General features: G+C 42.7%; 1 protein-coding gene across 2 annotated transcripts in view; it reads left to right on the top strand.

Moving 5' to 3' along the window:
- RGS14 (regulator of G protein signaling 14) overlaps positions 1-22373 on the top strand; it is a 152271-nt gene that overhangs the window by 65485 nt on the left and 64413 nt on the right. For both annotated transcript variants that reach the window (XM_068277101.1, XM_068277102.1), the window contains 4 exons: positions 5317-5338; positions 10545-10705; positions 12740-12832; positions 18276-18419. In XM_068277101.1, coding sequence (XP_068133202.1) covers positions 5317-5338; positions 10545-10705; positions 12740-12832; positions 18276-18419 — 420 coding nt within the window. The remainder of the gene's footprint in view (positions 1-5316; positions 5339-10544; positions 10706-12739; positions 12833-18275; positions 18420-22373) is intronic.

Raw genomic sequence — 22373 nt, 5'->3', positions numbered from 1 at the left:
ACACATTAATGACCTGCAGCATGACATCGTGAAGTTGCAGTGCAAAGCTGATTATATTGCGGTGGTAGTTCTAATTCACCCGACGGTAAAACACCAGCGCTGGACGTTACGAAGCTCCCAGATGCATTACAACGTAACGCTCTGAAAAGCTTTGTCTAGTCAAATAGACGCATCCTAGGAGCAATCCGTCAAAATGCATGGTTCAGCTCCAAGTGTGACAGAGCAATCAGTTCAGGGATACTTTACCGTGTTCATGATGTTTAACTCTAACTTTCCTATTCGATACTTACCTTTAACCAATATTCACATTCTGTAGTTTGGGCAGCATCATGGTTTCAAATACAGGTGCTTTATTTTGGGTGTTGTTATAGCTAACACACCAAACTGGATGCTAATGGGATAACCGAACGCTAAAGCCGTAACAAGCACGTAGCAACGATATTCGCTTGGCTCAGTGCCGCATCAATACTTGTGCTAATAAGATCAATCACTTACAGCTTAAAAACAATCTTTAAAAGAATGCACCAAGTTCTCCTGGTGTCAAACTTAAAGAGACTCCGTAACAAAAATTGCATCCTGTTTTTTATCATCCTACAAGTTCCAAAAGCTATTCTAATGTGTTCTGGCTTACTGCAGCACTTTGTACTATCACAGTCTCTGTAATAAATCAACTTATCTCTCTCTTGTCAGACTTGTCAGCCTGTGTCTGGAAGGCTGCCAAGTTCTTCACTGTTGTGGTTCTGCTATGAACTCCCCCTTCCAGGCCCCTCTATGCACACTGCCTGTGTGTTGTTTAGATTAGAGCAGCTTCTCTCTTCTCTCTTATCTTTTACAAGCTGGATAAATCGTCCTCTGAGCTGGCTGGGCTTTCACATACTGAAGAATTACAGACAAGGGCAAAGCTGTTTGCAGGAAGAAAAGAGCAGCCTGAAACTTCAGTGCATGAGAGATGCAGGGGGAAAGAAACACACAAATGATCTCTTGAGATTCAAAAGGAATGCTGTATACAGCCTGCTTGTGTATGGATGTATTTTCTATGTGTGGACATACTGTACATCAACCTACTTCCTGTTTTGGTGGCCATTTTGTTTGTTTATAAACAAACTTTTTAAAACTGTTTTTAACCACTATTAATGCGGCGGGGAGCGGCGAAATTGTGACAGAGGGTAATAGGAGATGTCCCCTAACGCACTGGTATGTTTACTTTTGTGCGATTTTAACAATACAGATTCTCTTTAAGTAAAGGAAAGTAGTGGCAACCAATTATTAGTGACATCAGCTATTTAAAATTATAGTTGGTAGCACTGGTTGCTGTGACCAGTTCCTGCAACTTATATTTGTGTGATATGGAATTTGTAGATCTTTAGTACATAAGGCTCACAATTTATTTATTTAAGTATTTATATAGCGCTGACATATTACGCAGCACTGTACAGAGTATATTGTCTTCACTGTCCCTCGGAAGGGCTCACAGTCTAGTCCCTACCATAGGCATATGTCTATGTATGTATCGTGTAGTGCATGTATCATAGTCTAGGGCCAATTTAGGGGGAAGCCAATTATCTGTATGTTTTTAGGATGTGGGAGGAAACTGGAGTGCCCAGAGGAACCTCACACAGACACGGGGAGAACATACAAACTCCTTGCAGATGTTGACATGGTTGGGATTCGAACCGGGGACCCAGCGCTGCAAGGCGAGAGCGCTAACCACTATGCCACCGTGCTGTCCACAATGTGCAACTGGCTTTACCTTGGGTAGGGTTATTATATTTATACTTTGCTATTAGCAATAGGCTGTAGTTTTACAGGTCATCAGCTCATAGCTCCAAATTAAACCCAAAGGAAACTAATTATTAGGTCTGTACAGACTCCATGGCCTTTCGCTGATTGCAGGTTAAGGAAAACGGTAAAGTGGAAAGCATACTTTTAAGAAAATTAGAGCTGATGCGCCTAGGTATACAGTTGCTACCATATTCTCAAGGATGTAATATCTATCCTTGTGAGAGGCGCAGGCTTACTCTGCTATGGTTATTTACCTTACATACAGGCTGGAATTATCCATAAGGCATGTGTTATTATAGCATTCAGAAGCCTGTTATTTTCAGTCTAGTAACCAGGAAAGCCGTTACAAGACAGACAACTTATGCTGGCTCAGAAGAGCTAAGTCTTGTACACACACTGATGGTTGTCGGGTGAGGTGGCCAAGTGGGGGAGCCTCTGCCCAGAATCTTGCAGGAGTATAGCAGCACCCACCAGGCCTGTTTCTGGACATGGCTCAAGGCAAGGCAGCTTCTGCCTCCCCCAACCCCCTATACTTAAAATCTGAAAATATCAAGTCTGTAGCCCAAATTAGTTCTAGGAATGTGTAGATGTTGTATAAGCGCAGACGCAGTGTATTGATATAATCAGCAGCCAGAGGTTTTCCAATCCACCATGGAAAAGTATGTCAAAGACAAACACTAATCCCCAGTGCTCTCTATTGGACTCCCACACACTGTGAAGCCTGCAAACAACTTGTGCTCAATATTGGAGACAGTGACCATCACCCACAAAAACATATATGCAGGAGTTGGCAGGGGGGTACACTTATTGCAACAACTCAAAATCATTAAAGTAAAACACAAACTCACATCGTGGGTCCATGCACACTGGACCTTTTTGCTTTAAAACGCATCAATACACTATTGCACAATAACCAGTAAAGTGCCAAGTGCTGAGAAAGTCACCAGACTGTAGTACAGAGAATGCCCGTTCTCCTTCTTGACCAGGTTTCGGCATTCCGCCATCATCAGAGCTGCAATAAAGTGTACCCCCTGTGTTTGAACTTAGCCCTGACTTCTGTGATATGTTTCTTTGGGTGTCTCCAATATTGAGCACAGGGGCCTTGATTCACTTGACAGGCAGCCTACAAGGCCAATCAAAGTGCAGGAATCTCGTATTTTGAAGTTACTAAACCTGCCAGGCTCTGGGCGGGTTCAGTGGATCGCTCGTTTAGTGTAACGAAGCGCCCTTTACACTATCTGAGCACAGCGTAATTTCACTGCACATGCTATGGCTGCATCGCGCACGCAGGGCCGGCCCGCTCATGAGGCGGGGTGAAACATTTGCCTCAGGCGGCAAACTTCTAAGGGCGGCACCCCTGTATTGTAAGTGGACGGCGATGCAGGAAGTGACGTCAGTGGAGCGCACGATGGAACGCAGATAAGGTGAGTCCTCCCCGCCCGTGCCTCTTACGATCTGGCAGCGGCTTCCTAATTACAGGCTGGAGGGGAGCGCAGATCGGGGGACCCAGGCGAGGGAGGGGGGGGTCCGACCCCCCTCCCCACCGCTAGGCCCAATACCCCCGACCTGCCCGCTACCCCTCCGACTCGGCGGCCGGCCCCCCTGCACCCACGGACGGGGGGAGGGGGGCGGCGGCAGCAGCAGCTCTCTCTTAAATTTGCCTCAGGCGGCAAAAAGTCTAGGGCAGGCCCTGCGCGCACGCAGGGCATTATAACACTCTCTGCTCTCAATAAGCTGCGCTGCTGTAGCAGCACAGCTTAGTGAATCAAGCCCTTGGTTTCTGCAGGCTTCCCAGTGTGCGGGAGTGCAATAGAGAGCGCTGAGGATTATTGTTTATCTTTGTAGCCTACATTAGTTGGCTATGCAGACAGCAATGACAAATTTGATTTTTTTCCCCTTTTTTCCGCAAAACAAGTCTAAAAAGTATATATGCATTATTACCAGGCCAGATACACCTCACTGTCTCAAACTCACTCAACCCACATCACAAATCCCTTCTAGAAATGTTAAAGTAACACTGAACTCAGCTTAAAAAAAGGTCAGATACTCATCTATGGAGAGGGAAGGCTCTGAATCCTAGAGAGATTTTCCACTCCTCTCTGTGTTCTGTGTATCCTCGTTCCAGCGCTGTCATCCATGTTGCCTTTATTCAAACATCTGGTCGAATTCGCCTTTGGGAATCCTTGGAAGGCTTCAGAAGCCCTCCTGTCCCTGAGTGCTTACGAAGACGAGCATCTCCGTACTGCATGAGCGCGCACTTGTGCATTTGCAGAAGGGAGCCGCTCGTCTTTGGAAGCACTCAAGGACACTTCCGAGGGTTCCCGGAGGTGGAAAATTTTAAATGGGGACAGCGCTGGAAAAAGGACACCGAAAGAGGACAAGGAAGGTTCTATAGGATCCAGATCCCTCTTCATAGTGGAGTATCCGTCTTTTTTATTTTATTTTATTAAAGCTGATTTCAGTATTGCTTTAAAGGAATACTGTAGGGGGGTCGGGGAAAATGAGTTGAACCTACCCAGGGCTCCTAATGGTCCCCCGCAGACGTCCTGTGCCCGCGCAGCCACTCACCGAAGCTCTGGCCCCGCCTCCGGTTCACTTCTGGAATTTCCGACTTTAAAGTCTGAAAACCACTGCGCCTGTGTTGCCGTGTCCTCGATCCCGCTGATGTCACCAGGAGCGCACAGCGGAGGCACAGACCATACTGGGCCTGTGCTATACACTCCTGGTGACATCAGCGGGAGCGAGGACACGGCAACGCAGGCGCAGTGGTTTTCAGACTTTAAAGTCGGAAATTCCAGAAGTGAACCGGAGGCGGGGCCGGAGCATCGGTGAGTGGCTGTGCGGGCACAGGACGTCTGCGGGGGACCATTAGAAGCCCCGGGTAAGTTCAACTAATTTTCCCCCGACCCCCCTACAGTATTCCTTTAAGAGAGGTGTGTAAAGCCTGGGATATTGTCTTGATAATCCAGAAGAGTCGCTAAAATCAATACAGTCTAAATCAATTTTCTTTCGGCTTTAGAACACTAATTAGGCATTGTATGTTTTCTGTGACAAGGTATATTGGCGTTGATGCACAAAAACATTGTTACCAACGAGCGCTACCATTAATAACACGTGTTACTGTAGCAGCAGTCGCGGTACTTGAGTCCCACGGGTCACACTAATAGCATAACTCGCGGTACATGCTGCCGGTAGTAACCATAATATTGCTGTGTGCTATCTGTGCACATCAATATTACCACAATTCTGGGCATCAACCCCATTGTGTTTACCTGGTGTTTGTGTAAGCCATACAGTATATAAGTACAAGGATATACTACATTCATTTCATTTCCCTTATCATAAATCTGAATATATATAAAAAAAAACATTTCATAAATACATGTGGCAATTTCCTTTACTAATATTCAATTATATATATATATATATATATGTATATATATATATATATATATATATATATATATATATATATATATATTCACATGTCATATGAACATTCATCATTTTTCTTATCTCTTGTTCCTCTTTCAGGTGTTGGCCGTGTCTGATGGAGGTGAGTCACATCACTAATTTAACATTAAAAGTAATTCATTTAAATTGAAATTAGTTAACACTATGTGAACAGTCTTGTAGAGAAAAAGAGACAAAGAGAGCCCAATATAGTGTAGTATGTACTGGAAATTGGATTAATGGAAAAGTATAAACTTGTTATACTCACAAACACGGGTTACATCCAAGGCAACCACTTTATAGGCAGGTGAGGAGATTAGCCTGTCCTCACTCAGGACTAAGAAGTCACTCTCTGTAGATAGGAAAAAAGGAGGGATACAAAACTGCAAGATGTACAGAGGTGCCAGAAGAGTAAAAACAATACTAAAATAGTTGCTTAGAAGGTAGCGGTGGACTTGCGAAACGCGTTGCAAGTTATCGTGGAGTATGCCAATAAATCATATGTTTAAATAATTGACAGTTTCTAGTGTCTGCTTATAGGAGGTAAGTCCACCACTACCTTCCAAGCAATTTTTAACTATTTTAGTATTGTTTTTACTCTTCTGGTGCCTCTGTTCATCTCGCAATGTGAACAGTCTTGGTGGTCATAATAAGCATATACAGTGGTACTACTTTAGCAATATTCTCCCACTGGTCCCACCTAATCCTAAGCAGTGGCATAACTAAGGAACTTGGTGTCCCAGTATGAGTTTTACATGAAGCCCCAAGAACTCTATTGATATGGAGCTTTAAAACATATCAAGGACAGCTGCAGTGTCAGAGAGGTGTAATCAGTGTAAGGAAACAGTAGGATTACCTTCACACGTCCCCTCAATGCCTCCCAATCTATTTCAATGCACAGACAATCCAATATCGTGGATGCAATCAAAGCCACTAAAATTGGGCAAACAGACAGGCCATAAGGGAAAGTGCGAGCAGCACAAACAGTTTAGTACACAATATTTCAGGTACAAGGCTGCCACCATCCCTTTTATCTGGGAGAAGGATAACCCGCTAGCTAGTCTGATCTACGAAGAAAGGGTTAACAATCTATTATTACTGAAACAATCCAATACTTCAGGTAAGGAATCTTCAGAAAGGCTAGGATTCTTTCTGCGGTGCTCAGACCAGGTATGCAGCCGAAAAAAATGAGCTTAAGTCTTTTATTGTAAATGCAATATAAATAATTAATATATACAGAAAATTATTAAAAGTAACAATTATGGAGATGGTAGCCACAGATAACATAAAAGGGTCATAAACAAAGAACATGAATACTTAGAGGTTTTGGAAGAAAGATGTCCTTTGTGTGGAAGTCCAGGAAAGTTCTTTTGTTTTAGAATTCAGGGAAACTAGCCTTGGGTTCTTTTGCTAGCTTCAATCCATACGTAGTGTTAAATGGAGAACTTTTATCAGATTTAAGCCTATTGCTTATATAGGACCACGCTCTTGAGGGCAGGACTCAGGGCCAGCCCCTGGGCTGGAGTTTGGGGTGTTATCTTATTTTGGGAAGAAATCTTAAATCCAGGATATGTGACATTTTCATATCTCAGGACACATTCATTGCACACAGATAATAATAGCAAGTTCTACAACCTCAAAAAATATGGATCACATTAATACCAGACATGGATAGTGTGTGACATCCCTTTCCTGAGAAGTTTAATAACGGGGCTGCGGCTTGCCCCAGCTCCTTGAAAGGGGTACCAAAACATACAGCTCACAAGTACGGCATCTCTAAAAAAAAGGCAAAAATCATACAATACAGCTATTAAATATGTGGTCCTAGTGGCTCCACCAAGTCTGGTCTCCTGGTGTGTTGGAGCTGTACTGGAAGCTCTCTGTGGCAGCAGCAAGCACAATGGTACATTTCAGGCCAGAGTTCATACCTTTGTGTGTGCTGCCTGCTGAAAGAAGATCCTTTGGTCCAGGTAATTAAAGAAAAACATTGTCATCCCAGAATAGCAGCTGTTAGCCAACTTGAATATGGCAGACCCCAGGTAGGCAGTAGCAGTGTTAGTGAGTCTTGCCCAAGGTCTCCTTACTGAATAAGTGTGGGGTTATCGAACAGGAAGACTTGAGATTTGAACTCTGGTCTCCTGTGTCAGATGCAGAGCCCCTAACCAGTACACTATCAGCTACTAAAAAGAAGTACTCCCCAGGATAGGCAAACATTGCCATAAAGTGTGAGAAGCAAGCAACTATCAGAGGCATAGGCCAGCTGGCACAGCTTCATTCTGTGACACAGGTTGGCGTAAATGCTTTCTCCCATTCACAGAGCACCCTTGTCAAGGTTATGGACATGGGGCTTATCCCCACCTCCAGAGCCCAGGAGGAGGTGGGGTAGCTACCACCACATGTATGGATATAATTATAATAGGTTGTTGTAAAACTCAAATTCAGATAAAACACACCGGTCACACAGTCACTGAATAAAACATTTATCTTCTCAACCACAGTAGTATGTTGTAAAGACCATTGTTGGCCCGCATTGGCTTCACACGCTAATCGCGTGCTTTGTTCCGGGCAGTGGATCCATGGGGACAAAGATGACCTGAGTGTGACTCTTCATTCTGCTTGTTACTCCAGTCATAATACTCTGTGATGGACATTGGTACAAATAGGCTTGCATCTCTCTTTCAGGAATTTGCTGAAAGCTGCCATTAAAGACTCTTTGCTAATAATCACTAATAGAGAATGAATCATACCTTAGCTGTCTTTTCAGCCAAAGGCTAAATTCTTACCAGTCATCCCACAGCAACTTCTTGCACTAAACACAGAAACTATTGTGTGTGGAGGTGTTGTGGAGATGACACAGCACATGTCTCTCTCTGTATGGAAGTATGTCTGCTTACATAAGTTTGTCACTGGACCTTAGTGAGCTTACATTGGATCCTGTGCTTGCGCCTGCTGCTAGCTGCCAGCGGCCTGCAGTACCAATGTATGGTTTCTGGCATGGTATGACTTTGTACCATGTTCCCATCATCTCTCATGTGTGTTGTGGGTTTCTGGAAGTTTGCTTTATCACACGGTCGCAAGAACTGCAAAGGTGAGTGGGCTTCAGTGTTATGTTATTGCTGACTTTGTCATGGATTACTAATTCAGCACTGTAACTAGTGTGCTTTTTTCTCAAAATAATGAATGTAAACAACCACTGGGCAAAATCCCTTCTACAAATGTTTTGAGGGCAGATCACCACACTGCTGCTGGGCACTGGAAGTTTTGGATTGAGTGGAGTCATTGATTGAGGAAGATTCATATCCTAATCTCTGTTCCTGGCAGCAGGTCAGGGGCATAACTAGAGGGTAGCAGAGCTGTGGGGGGCCCCAATTACTAACCTTCATACCACATGTTTTTGTGGCTACACTTGTTATTGGTGTATAGATCATGATTGCCACACTTGTTTTATGCCCCTTGTTAGATGGGTCCCAAGGCCATAAAAGGCACCAAGGGGAGGCAAGGGTGTGAACATTGGGTGGGCTATCAAAGTTTTGCTAGGGGCCCCCATGAATTGTAGTTACACCACTGCAGCAGGTGGTTTTAGCAGTTAAGGCCTGTACATACATGCTAGATGCACATCGCCCATCGTCGCTCGGGAGCTGATCCCTCGTGCAACATACATGGGCTGAGGCTATACAGACGCTTGCTTGCAAGCTAGTTACACATTCTGTTGCAATCTGCAGGGGTGCAGGTGATGTCACGAGGATACCGGGTGAGTGGTGAGAAGAATGCTCTCGACTGTTGCTTGTAGCCGGGCAGCAAAGGGGGGAAGTAGGAAATTTGGGCGCATGAGGCAGGTGGACAAAAAGGGCGCCGCCATTCACTCCCATAATAAATATCGTTTAATGGGCGCCCAACAGGAAAAAAGGGCGCCGGAGAAAAATAACGTTTTAAAAGCGGCGCCCGGAGACTTTTAATGTTTTATAACTGCTTCTCATGATTGCCCATTATTTAATGATTTATAATTTTTTAAACATTATTTTTAAACGAAAAACAGTACAATATTTTTTAAAACATTACTTTTAAACGAAAAACCGTACAATTTTTTTTTAAAAAAAACATTTTTAAACGAAAAACCGCACCATATTTTTTTAAAACCGTTATTAATGCTTATCACTGGGGGGTCTTAGGTTTAGGCATCACAAGGAGGGTCTTAGGTTTAGGCACCACCAGGGGGGTCTTAGGTTTAGGCACCACCAGGGGGGTCTTAGGTTTAGGCACCACCAGGGGGGTCTTAGGTTTAGGCACCACCAGGGGGGTCTTAGGTTTAGGCACCAACAGGGGGGTTAGGTTTAGGCACCACCAGGGGGGTCTTAGGTTTAGGCGCCAACAGGGGGGTCTTAGGTTTAGGCACCAACAGGGGGATCTTAGGTTTAGGCACCAACAGGGGGTCTTAGGTTTAGGCACCAACAGGGGGGTCTAGGGGTTAGGGATAGGTACAGGGAGGGTTCTGTGTGAGAGTAGGGTTAGGTATAGCTTTAGTAAAATTCTTATTCATGTTTTATAAAACGTTATTATAAATTTCACTTTTTAAACAGGGAAGATTAACGTGTTTAAAATTGCCGATTTCATACACATTATTTAATGATTTATAACTTTATAAAACATTATTTTTAAACGAAATATAGCACAAATTTTTTTTTAAACGTTATTCATGATTATCGTTTAAAACCCTGCGCCCTTTTTTCCCGGCGCCTTTTTTAATGTACGCGCAAAGGGGGGTCAGTTGCTGCTGAACATACGTTGGATTTTTTTTGCACAGGCATTGTTAATGGCCACCCTGGCTGAGTTTCATCTAGTGTGTGTACGGGGCTTAACATTGACTGCAGAAAGGGCATGAAGGATTGACATCTCTGCTTATTTCACAGCCACATAGGGTTAAAGAAACCGATTCTTTCCTCCTAACCAAAAGTCAGCTGACAAAATGACAGTGCTCTGATGAATAGACTCCTGGAAGGTGCTGTGGGTGGCAGCACAAGGGTCCTTAAAACTGAAGTTCACAGGATATCAGAACACAGACTGCTAGTTTTATCCTAACTCTGAGCCATCCAGAGCCTACAGTAGTTCATATATACCCTTACTCTAATTTTGTGACTTTCAGTGCTTTTTTTAGATGATGGTTCACATCTCCTTAACTCACAGCTTTCTGGTAACTGCCATTGTTTATTGGAGATTGAAGATGGCAGCCTCCGTATTCCTCTTAAAATATGGGAGCCATGAAACAAGGAATTAACAGTTTATGTCTTTCATACATGTTCTTTTGCTTTTAGAGTTAAACAATGGCAATTTAGATGGGCGAGGCAGTGACCAGAGCCTGAACAGCTTGCCCAGTGTCCAGACAGCTGGCTTTGCATCGGATCGCTCAGTTGCTAGCTGGGCAGTATCGTTTGAAAGGTTGCTTCAAGATCCTGCTGGGATTGAGTATTTTACGGTATGTTAAAATGTCAACACCAGTATTTCATAAAAGGGAAACTAACTGTTAAACCCATTTTTTTCAACCAGAACATTTGTTTTAGTTTTTGATACACTGGGAAACTGCTGGGGCTTTCTTTAGGTTTTTATTTGTTTTATTCAGGGCCGAATTTGTACTATTTACTGCCCAAGGCCACTGTCAGCAGCCTCCCCCTTTCAGTATAGGTAGCCAGATGACGCCTCCCCCCTCCAGTATAGGTAGCCTGAAGACCTTCCCCCCCCCCCTTCCCTCCCGTATAGGTAGCCTGATTACTCCCCACCTTCTCTCTAGTATAAGCCAGATGACCCTCCCCCCTTCCATATAGTTAGCCTGATGACCCCATATAGATAGATAGTCTGATGACCCCCCCCCTCCCTCCAGTATAGGTAGCCAGGTGACCCTTTCTTCCCACAGCATAGCCTACCCTTGATCTTGCAGTACCCTTGGCCCTGGCCTATGTGGCCTTGGCTTAAACCTGACCCAGGTTTTATTTAGTCACTTTCTCTGATGAGACAAGGTCATTCTTGGTTCTGGGTACTCTGTAGACCATGTAATCTAGAGAAAAACATTATGTAAAAGCTCTGTTAGTAATACCATCATCAAAGCATAATGTTTAGCATACCTGGACAGGAACTGAGAAATCATGTGTTGCAACTAGTCTATGCAGCCTGGTGAGAACCAGCTTTACATTATCTTCTAACTCATCATGGGTCACACCAGCATCTCTTGGGAAGAGCATTAAGCTATGTACACACAGTATACAAAAGTGGGTGGAAACGTCCAACAAATTACAGATTTTGCTGAGTCGGGTGACAGCTGGGGTAAAAAAATATACCAACGACAATGACGAGTAACTGATATTGGGCATTGTACCTGAACCATCAACCAGATCAACTTAAACTACTATTGGGCAAATATCAGGCAGTCGGCTATGTGTGTACAATGTCATTTAAATTACATTGTTCCACAGAATGCACTCATGTCGTGCATAATATCGCTTACCATTGCACATGCAGTATTTAAATGACTGGGTCATTTGCAACAGTGGTGTGCAGACAACGTTGCTGGAAAGACTTGATTATCCTTGTCACTAGTAAAGTTGTTTCTGCGACATTACTATGTGTGTACTGACCTTATAAATGTATGCAGCTACAAAGGGAGGTGCCTTGGATTGGGGACATTTAAAACTCTACCCCTCCACTGCTGCCAGGTACTGTATGTGACTTCCTGACACCCATCCAGCCTTGCGGTGTGCATGCTAATGAGGGCAAAGCATTATGGTGCATTACAACAACTCGATGACTGAGAGATCCATTAACGACCCCCATCCTGGCTAATGAGTGCAGCCGTCTTCTGTTATCTTGCAGTCTTGGTAGCAGATTCGTCTGATTTGTTTAGGCTCTTTGCTAATCTGGTATTTTCTATAGCCCTGTCTATATTAGTAGACTGATGCGGCAGGGTCCTTCAAACTGTGGACTGTTACCATGTTGCAAAGAGCCATAGCTGTTACTGTTATGATGGCTACAATCACACTCCCCCCCCCCCCCAAAAAAAAAATGCTTCCCAGTGTGCGGTTTTCTGCGACAGGGAAAACAAAGCAGAAACTGTAGATTTGTATCGCACAACACCTGGGATTCCCTATTGCCAACAGTAAGCTGTTCTCTGCTGACTGGCAGCCTAGAATGTTGATTTGGCCATGGGAAAATACTGCTGGTTTCCCGCGCCCTCAAGTGTGACCCTCCCTTAAAGGTTTTGGCGGGTTAGACATAAGGTAGGGGAAAAGGATAGTGTTAGGCATATGCAGGATTAGAATAAGGTTAGGCTTATATAGGATTAAGGTTAGTATTAGTTTTCCTATTAGTGTTATGGGAACCAGTAGAAGGCTGCTGGGTAAAGTAAACTGAAATCTGGTTGGTTGCTACAGTGCACTTGGCTCTCATTACAGGTTTACTAAACAATCCTGTTTGAAGCCTCCAGTCTTCAGGATATCACAACTTCTTTCTATTTTTATAGGAGTTTCTAAAGAAAGAATACAGTGCCGAAAACATATGCTTTTGGAAATCATGTGAAAAGTTCCAAGCCATTCCTGAAGATGACACTGAACAGGTAATTGTGATAAAAAAAGTTACATTTCTGCAATTTTGGCTAACCAAATGCCTATATTCAATCTTAAATAAGCTCCAACATGTAAAAATCCTATTGCACAAATACCATGGTTTCAAAACTACTTTTAAATGTAAAGAAAGCAAAAGCCAAGATTAAAAACTGGGGGTAGCAGGTCCTGTGTCTGTTGGGGGGCCCAGGGCCATAGGAGACCAAACTACTTCCTTGGGATTCCCCTGTGACACTCTCCTATTAGCTGCAATTGCTGAGTGTGCAGGGGATCACTTGTACCAGTTTTGTATCTACTTGTAATAATACACAGAGGTCCTCACCTCATGAGCAAGACAGATAGGAGGAGCTGCATGCTATTACAAGAACATATGTCGGCGCCAGTACTTCCTTTTTTGTGGGTGTGTGGGGCAGGGGAAACATGGCTTTATTGAGGGGAAGGGGCGGCGGCACTGGTATTACTCTGCAGGGGAAAATTGCTGTGGGTTTGGACATATCCGTGAAAATTTTTCAGGGGGAGTGGGGCAAGATTTGATGCCCCCTCTCCCCCAAATCTGATGGCCTGAGTAAATATGCAAGCAAAGAACAGGCAGTGTATCACTCCTCTAAGGTAGAGAGCAAAGAAGAGTTATTTTTATTGAGCAAAGTATTATTCGTTTGTTTAATGAACAGCAGCAGCTAGGAGGCAGGAGCAATCCATGTGCTGCTAATGGAGTTCACTGAACCATTTGTGTCAGTGCTCCAGGTAGACTGCCTTTGGGGAAAGCTGGGTAGCATACCACTTTCTGTAACACGGAGAGGCCTCCCTGATGGCCGTCTACCTTGCAGAAGTGCAGTTCTTTAGGATTCGGTGAACAAGAAAAGCAACACATCGTGTCATAGCCCAGGTACTCATACCATTATGCCGTATAGCATTATCTGCATGGAATCATACAAACAGCTGCAATTTATGTTATCAGGGTAATATGTGAAGCAGGCCTCCTGATTAAAGTGTCTGTTCCTCTGTGATGCATTTTCTTCTGCATTTGAAAGAGCCATTGCTAAACTAGCTCAAAGATAATAAAACATACTACACTTGCTTTATTGTTCCTGTGTTGGTCAATAATGAATTATGCTGCACGTGGTCAGAATACCTTCCTCTGTGGGCCACAAAACGGCACAATAGAGACTTCTTAGTTTCTTTCACACCTCATTGGTTGTTGTGTGTTTGTGTGTATGTGTGTGCCTTTTTTCTAACTTCCTAGCTGTGGACACCTGTGTGGTTAATTTGTATGAATAGGTTCAGACTTGAATAAGTTTCCTAGGCGTGTGTTGGTGTTAACATCGAGCCACACGTGGTTTCCTGATTTGTAAATGTTCTATGAAGCGATGTGACTGTTTCTCATTGTTTTTGTGTTTAAACCTTGAAATGTAGTTATAGCTAGTTTGACTACTGTGACTGAATTTCCTACAATAACGCAGAGGTTTTCTCAGATTGACAATGTTTGAAAAGAGCTGTATGATAAATGTGGGTATCCTATCAGGCATTAGGTGATATGTAAGAGAAAGTAAAGCATCTACATGTTTCCATGATATTGTTTCAAAAAACTTCAACAGAAGTAGTTACACAAGGGCCCATATGCAATTCACTTTTTCTCCTTAGTTTTCTCCTAGGTGATATTTGTACATTGTACTTGTCGTCAATAGAATGCCCTTTAAAGGGACTCCGAGCAGTGCAGAAACGATGGAAAGATGCATATCATTTGAAAGCTCTCTTTCTCCTCTTTCCAATGATATATAAACTGCCGCCCAACGCCTTTAAGTTTTCGCTATTTTCGCGATTGAAATTGCCGCGGCCGCGATTTCAATCGCGAAAATAAAGAAAACTAAAAGGCGTAGGGCGACGATTTAGGTGTCGCCAGAAAGAGGAGAAAGAGAGCTTTAAAATGTTATCCATCTTTCCATAGTTACATTGTATTACACAGGGCGACTTTTTCCTAAAGTCAGCAGCTCCATTCTGCTGAATGGAGCTGCTGACACTAGGGAAAGTGTCGTCCTGTGTAATACAAGTAACCATGGAAAGATGGATATCATTTTAAAGCTCTCTTTCTCCTCTTTCTGGCGACACCTAAATCGCCGCCCTACGCTTTTTAGTTTTCTTTAAATTCGCGATTGAAATCACGGCCGCGGCAATTTCAATCGCGACAATAGTGAAAACTAAAAGGCGTAGGGCGGCAGTTTATATATCATTGGAAAGAGGAGAAAGAGAGCTTTAAAATGATATGCATCTTTCCATAGTTTCTGCACTGCTCGGAGTCCCTTTAAACCACCAGCAAGCAAGACAATACTAACAATCATTTTGATAGCTTTTTCGCCTACCTTTTGGTACTTTTTTTTAATTGCAAAGTGCTGAAAAGTTAGTCAAAAGAGAAGATGAAAAATGATCTCCTAAGGGAAAAAGTTAATTGCATATGGGCCAAGGTGTTCTGTGGCATTGCTTAACCTGGACAACATAGGCAAACGCCCAGATCTTGGACCTGCAGAATACCAGATTCCACATTGCATTTATGGAGAGGTTGCTGTAGAAATGTTTTTGGCCATTATAGTTTGAAATTAATATACGCTACCGTAATTAAAACTCATGTATTTTATTTGCCCATCTGTCCCGGTTATTGCACCATTTAAACAATGTCCCTATCACAATTTATGGTGCCGATATTTCATTTAGAAATAAAGGTGCATTTTTTCAATTTGCGTCCATCACTATTTATAAGCTTATAATTTTAAATAATATAATAACATATTCTCTTGACATGCATATTTAAGAAGTTCAGACCCTTGGGTAACTATTTATGTTGTTTTTGTTTTTTTATTGTATTTTTTATTTTTTTATTTTAATAAAAAAAAGTGTATGTGGATAATTTTTGGTGTGGGAGGGAAACTCTAATTTTAAATGTAAAATAATTTTTTTTTTTATTAAAAATGTATGTTGGTGCAGTTTACTATTTGGCCACCAGATGGCCACAGTAAAAAAAGTCCTGGATGCGAACGATCTCGCATCCAGGAACTAAAATGCTGGAGAGATGTTTCCTGGGGGCAGAAATACCGCGCTCTCTGGAGAGAAAGTGTCGGTATTTCTGCGGGGAAGTTAGATCGGTGAATGGGAATTATATTCCCATTCACTGATCGGGGGGCTAGCGGCGGGCAGCGGGAGCGTGCGCGGGGGCACGCCCGATCACGCGCACGAGCCGGCGGCAGCAGCAGTGCCTATCTGGACGAGGAAGCTCGTCCAGATAGGCCGAACTGGATATACTACCACCTTTTTTTTTTTTACTAGAACAGCATTCAGTTAGTTAAACACAGGACTTACAAGTTCCCTGCAGAGAAAGCTGGACACATCCGAACTGGAGATAATGTTATCTTGTGTTTATATTCCTCACTTGATACAATTAAGTAAATACTTCTCTGAAAGTGCAGATACTCCTGAACACAGTAAGACACTCAGAAAGCATTTCTGCTCAAAATTCAAGATGAATAAACCAGTTATGAATACAATGCAAAGGCAGCTCTCAGAGCAAAAAAACCCTGTACTTTGGAAACTTGTAATCTCTAAATGAATAATAATACTTATGCACAAAAGCAAATATGATAACTGTATGGCATATAAAAAGTAGGAAAACATGTTTTTATTGATATATTATGTCAGGGTTTTATACTGCTTTAAGCTGGCATGGTGACATAGTGGATAGTACTCCCTCCTTGCAGCACTATGCTTCCTGTTAAAATCTGGGCCAGCTCATTATCTGCATGAAGCTTGTATGTTCTCCCCATGTTTGTGTGGCCTTCCTCCAGGTGTTCAGACTTCATTTCCATTTCCCAAAAACATACAAATACATCAACTGGCTTTTATCAAAATTGGCCTTAGACTATAATGGGCATATTAGTATTGTTAGGATTAGATTATAAGCTCCTCTGGGGGAGTGGTAGTGATAAAGACTGTATACTCTGTAAAGCACTGCAGGAAATGTTGTCTCTATTTAAACACACATATACATTAAAAATGCCATCTTAGAACTGCCAAGTAATCTTACACGTTGTAACTCCATGTTCAGGGTTATATCTACAAACCATGGGGCCCTCCTGGGATAATTTAATGGAGAATGGCCTGCAGTTTCCCATGTGAGATTGACCTGCTGTATTAGGTAGCCAGATATGCTGTCCCAGTATTAGGGATGTGCCCTCCCCCCACCAATTATTATGTAGCCAGAGGAGCCCCTCAGTATTAAGTATTTAGAAGTTAGAAGTACTCCCAGTATTAGGTAGGTGAAAGTACACACACCATTATTTGGTAACCAGAGGTGCCCCCAGTGTGAGGTTGCCAGAGGAGTGTCCTGTATTATTTATCCAGGAGCCCCCCCCCCCCATCATTAGGTAGACAAATGTACTCACCATTATTAAGTATCCAGAGATTCCCCCAGTATTAGGTAGCCAGAGGAGGTCCCAGTATTTGGTAGCCAAATGTGCCCTCTGTTATTAGGTAGGCAAAGGTGTACCGAGTATTAGGTAGCCAGAGGTACCCTCAGTATTAGGTTATCCAGAAGGGACTATCAGTATTAGGTAGTCATATGTGCCCTCCATTATTATGTAGCCAGGGGTGCATCCAGTATTAGGTAGCCAGAGTTGCCCACAGTATTAAAGAGACTATACAGCCAAAATAGACATGGCGTATACCATGTTCTCTTAAAAAGTTATGAGTTTGTCATGGTTTTTTTTGTTACTCAGTCTCCAAGACCCTCCATGCAGCCACTTTTGGCACTTAGTCCTGCTTCCTTATGGACGGGAGCCTTGGAAATCTCTGTATCAGACACACTTGTCCATAAGGGGGCAGGGCTAAGCGCCAGAAGTGGCAGCTCGGAGGGTCTTAGTCTGGTTGAGTAAAACACCTCTTCAACTTCTGAAGAAAACACAAGATATGTCTATTTTTGGCTGTATAGTCACTTTAAGTAGCCAAGTAGTCAGAGGGTTTCCCCAGTATTAGATAGCCACCTGTACCTCCAGTTTTAGGTGACCAGAGGTGCCTCATGTAGCGTCTTGAGTGGAGCAGAGTGGAGAGGTAACGTACTTGACCATAGTTCAGCCGCTTGGTATTCCTCCATCTTCCTCAGCGTCCAAGTCTCTATGGCTCCAGCAGCGTCTCTCATCATATAACCCACAGATATGTGTCACAATCTCAAAACAGCTGAGTATCGGTAATAAATTACTGTGAGCCAATGTGCATGCTTCTCCAGTCACAGGAGGGTATACTTATTCTAGTCCAGTGGTTGGATTAAAATCCTTATGGGACATGGCGCCGTACCAATCAAGTGGGCCTCCTATAGGAGTACAATCTATACTGCAGTGATAGCAGCCCTTAACCTACCAATAAAATATAAGATAGTATATTTTCTTTGTTTCACAGCTTCTGAAGGAATCTCGGTGGATCTACAATGAATATCTATCCAGCAGTTCATTGTGTCCTATCAATGTGGATCAGCAAGCTCTTATTACAGAGGAAATGCTGCAGAAACCAACTCCCCATCTATTCAAACCCCAGCAGCAACAGGTGAGGGCCATGTATTATTATAGCATAATTTGCCTCAGTACACTGAGCGTTGCTTTTTAGTGGGAGGGCTTTTTTGGTCTCTTTTATTCCTCTTTACTTGCCTAGTGCTTCTGGGTCACCCCAAGCTTCTTAGGTATTCTGTTGTATCGGTTACAGAAACAGACCTTTTTTAAGTTGAACTCAAGATTATGGTTTAATCCTTGAGGTAAGGTTTTCTTATTTTGGTTTTAAATGTGCTAACCTCTTCTCTTGGTCTTTGATCTAAAGCCTTACAGAAATGTAATAATACATTCTTAAAGTGAATGGGAACCGCATTTAAAAAATGAGCTAGATACTTACCCAAGGAGAGGGAAGGCTCTGGGTCCTATAGAGCCTTCCGGCTCCTCTCCTGGTCCCGTCGTTCCGGTGCTGGCTCGCCCGGTAGCAGTATTTGACTAAATTAGTCAAATACTGATTTACCCGGCCGAAGGAGGCTTCAGAAGTCTTCAGGGAGCCCGAGTGCTCCTGAAGAAGGGTGGCCCTGTACTGCGCCTGCGCAAGCATGCTCTCTTGCGCGCTTACGCCTGTGCAGTATGGAGCCGCATGTCTTTGGGAGGACACGGCTCCCGAAGACTTCCAAATACCCTTTCGGCGGGAGATTGAAATGGGGAAGGGGGGGGAGGGAGAGCCAGCACAGGATAGCGAGCACCGAGAGAGGAGACGGAAGGCTCTATACAACCCAGAGCCTTCCCTCTCCTTAGGTAAGTATTTGCTTCATTTTTTTTAAAATGCAGTTCCCATTCACTTTAAGATTATACAGTCATTATCTGCAATCAAAACTTTTTCTCAGTTTTGGATACGGTGGTGGAGGGGTCTCATTTTGTCTCTGTTTCTGCCCACAGAGATTGTTCTCCATTACCTGTCTTACCCAGGATTCTGATGTGGCCTGGATTTAAGATTTTATTATATATTTTAATGGGAAAATATACTATTTACAAATATGGGACAAGTGTTCTCACTTTTGGGAGATACTGTACATCTATGGAGAAGTCACTGTGGGAAATAAGTTTGGTTTCATCTCTGCCATCTCAGCACCATTTGTGCTTGGCTGCTAATACTGTGCTCAGTGTTGAGATGTTGGCACTAGAGGTGTGTGCAGGGATACAATCTCCACCCATACTCACCTGTCCCAGTACAGTAAGGGTCTCCATCCCTTGGAATGAGGTGGGATAGTGAAGAATGAATAGGAATGGGAACATACACCAGGGTTTGTAAGAATTAGAGTTTATGAACCCACAAATTCCCTGGTCCTACCACTAACTCCAATTTCCTCACTACAGCTCATCCTGACACAGAGTGGCAGGTGCACAATTCACTTTAAATATTATTTGCAGCTGTCATAGTTTTTTTTATGGATTTTACTAGAAACCATGACAAAACTATAAGGGTTGTTGTAAAAGATGCCCAGATGTCCTAGAATGTCTTATGCACAAAGCAGGAAGTAAAACTTGTTTTGAGCACTTCACATCCCACCTGCTTTGCAGGCTTTACTGATAAAGTACATTCATTCAATGAACCCTTCATTCATAGGAAGGGTCAATTTGCAAGCATTCTAGCTCTCATTATACAGCACTTAAAGTGAACCTGTGACTAAAAATACACACTCACCCACATAGAGGGAAGCCTCTAGATGGTCCAGAGGCTTCCAGTGTCCACCTTTTATTCACCACTGCTCGCCGGGACCTTCTTCTACCTTCCAGCCCCACTGCGCAGTATGGCCTCACTCATACACTACTAGGGGCACGGCCACAAGAACATATGCAACAAGCTATTGTTGAATCTGTTAGCAGGGATCCTGCACAGCGTGAAGATGATTTTTTTTTGAAAGTCACATGTTTCTTTTAAAAGTAATCACTGCAATCTCACTAACAGCTGAGAGCAAAGCAAGGCAACATTAACAATGATACATGCAGAGGTAAGGACCAGTGATCTGAGAAATAAGCAGAACCTAAGCAATCACTAATACATTGTATGGTAATATTAGAGATGAGCAATACTGCTCCATCATTAGCTGTAATGCGACTTCTTTGCAAGGTCATACTTGACTGACCTGGCCACTAGATGAATCCAAAGAGAGGAGATAGTTGAAGTGCAATGACAAGCATATTTGGTCAATTAAATGGGTATTCTGATTAGCATCTTGCTGCTGTATACATATACTGTATTATCTTGATTATTATTAGAAATAACAGTGAGATCTAGAGATGGTCAGTGAGATGCAAATAATTCCATGTTGGTGAATTATACAATTATGCAAATTAAGCAGCTTCAAACAGAGCAATCAAATTCCACCTTGATGGGATTCGACTGGTCCATTTTTAAAGTGTACCCGATGAGTGTACTGCGATGAGAGCACAGAGCAGAGCTGCAACGTCGTGACCCCGGGGTCGTGAGCAATTTTTTGTTATGAAAATGAAGGTTAAAAATTGCATAGCTCTGGAGCAGCAGTAGGCAGCACTACCTAATCCACCTGGCCCCCGGATCAGGTAGTATTTTTGTTTCCACACCTTTGTACTGGCTCGGGCTCTCTTTAACCTGCATACATTTGCATATGAAACTGGCATAATCCTACATCAACTTGAAATTATTTTCATCTCATTGACCATCCTTAGTGAAATCCAGCCTCACTGAAATAAACATCACTGCCAAAGTTAAGAAAAGCAATAGTTGGTGAAGTTAGTGCTACACGTCTATAATAACTACGGTAAGCACACATAAATTATGCAGACATGAGCATATATTTACCTGACTTTCCAGTCTGATTTCAATATAGTAAACATATTGCTTTAAATTTGTGGAGGTGCTCTCCATGTAACCATTTCATATCATGATCCTCTTCCTTTTTATCCAGTCTATCTCAGCCCCTTCCAATCTCAATTCCTACAACCTGGTCTCCTTCACTTCAATGCTCTACTTCTTATCAATCTCAACTCAACTTTGGTACCTTCATGAGCAAGTCTTGATCCTCTGCAGTTTTGTTCCCTCTGCCAGCAACCCTCATCATAGTAGGCTTATGAATAAACTTCTTGTGTCCCTTCCCTGTACTGACCTGCAAACAGGCTTTTACATTCTTATTTCCTCCTATCTCTTCTGCCATGACACATACACAAAATAGGGGCGCAAGGAAGAATGGGTGCCCTTTTTCATTAATAAAATTATCGTTAATATCTATCGATATTCTTTGCTTTTAAAATGTAAATAGTTTAAATTATGGTAGAAAATATTAACAATATTTACTACAGCTTAAGCTAACCCTTCTCTCACCCTAAGACCCCCCTTCCTGACGCCGTAGCCTGACCCTAAAACCCCTCTTCCTGAAGTCTAACCCTAAAACCCCCTTCCTGATGCCTAACCCTAAACCTTCCTAACTCCTTCCTAACCTTATAACTTTGAAATTGATAAATTTCAAAATGATAATGTTCAAAAAGGAATCATTTCTAAATACTAAACATTAAAAATGTAAAAAACTATAATGTTCAAAAGCTATAACTTTGTATTTTCAAAATGATCATTATTGTATGCCCAGTTTTCTGCCTTGGGTGCCTTATAGCCAATATTTGCATTATCGTCTATGGGGGAGTTTTCCATAAGCATTGGGCGCCCAAACTTCATGCTCCAGCCATGACAACCTCCAGTCTTGGTTCCGTCTTGGTTTCCTATTTTTTCAGTACTTTTCAATATTTTTTTCTAGCTGTTGCCCAGCATTGCCACAGATGTTGTTCTGAGCTGTGCTACACCATTGGTGCTCCCTGTTGTAGAATACAGTAGAATAATTGGCCCATATGCAGCAATACACTTTTTCTCCTGTGTTTTCTCCCAGGTGATATTTTCATACCTTGAAAAAGAATTAAACCACCAACAAGCACAAAAATACTCAAACTAGATTTGATAGTGCTTTTTCACCAATTTTTGCGT

The sequence above is a fragment of the Hyperolius riggenbachi genome, chromosome 3 (assembly GCF_040937935.1).
Source record: "Hyperolius riggenbachi isolate aHypRig1 chromosome 3, aHypRig1.pri, whole genome shotgun sequence".
Classification (NCBI taxonomy): Eukaryota; Metazoa; Chordata; class Amphibia; order Anura; family Hyperoliidae; genus Hyperolius; species Hyperolius riggenbachi.
The sequence above is the reverse complement of the archived record's forward strand: the minus strand, read 5'-3'. Positions and strand labels throughout refer to the sequence as shown.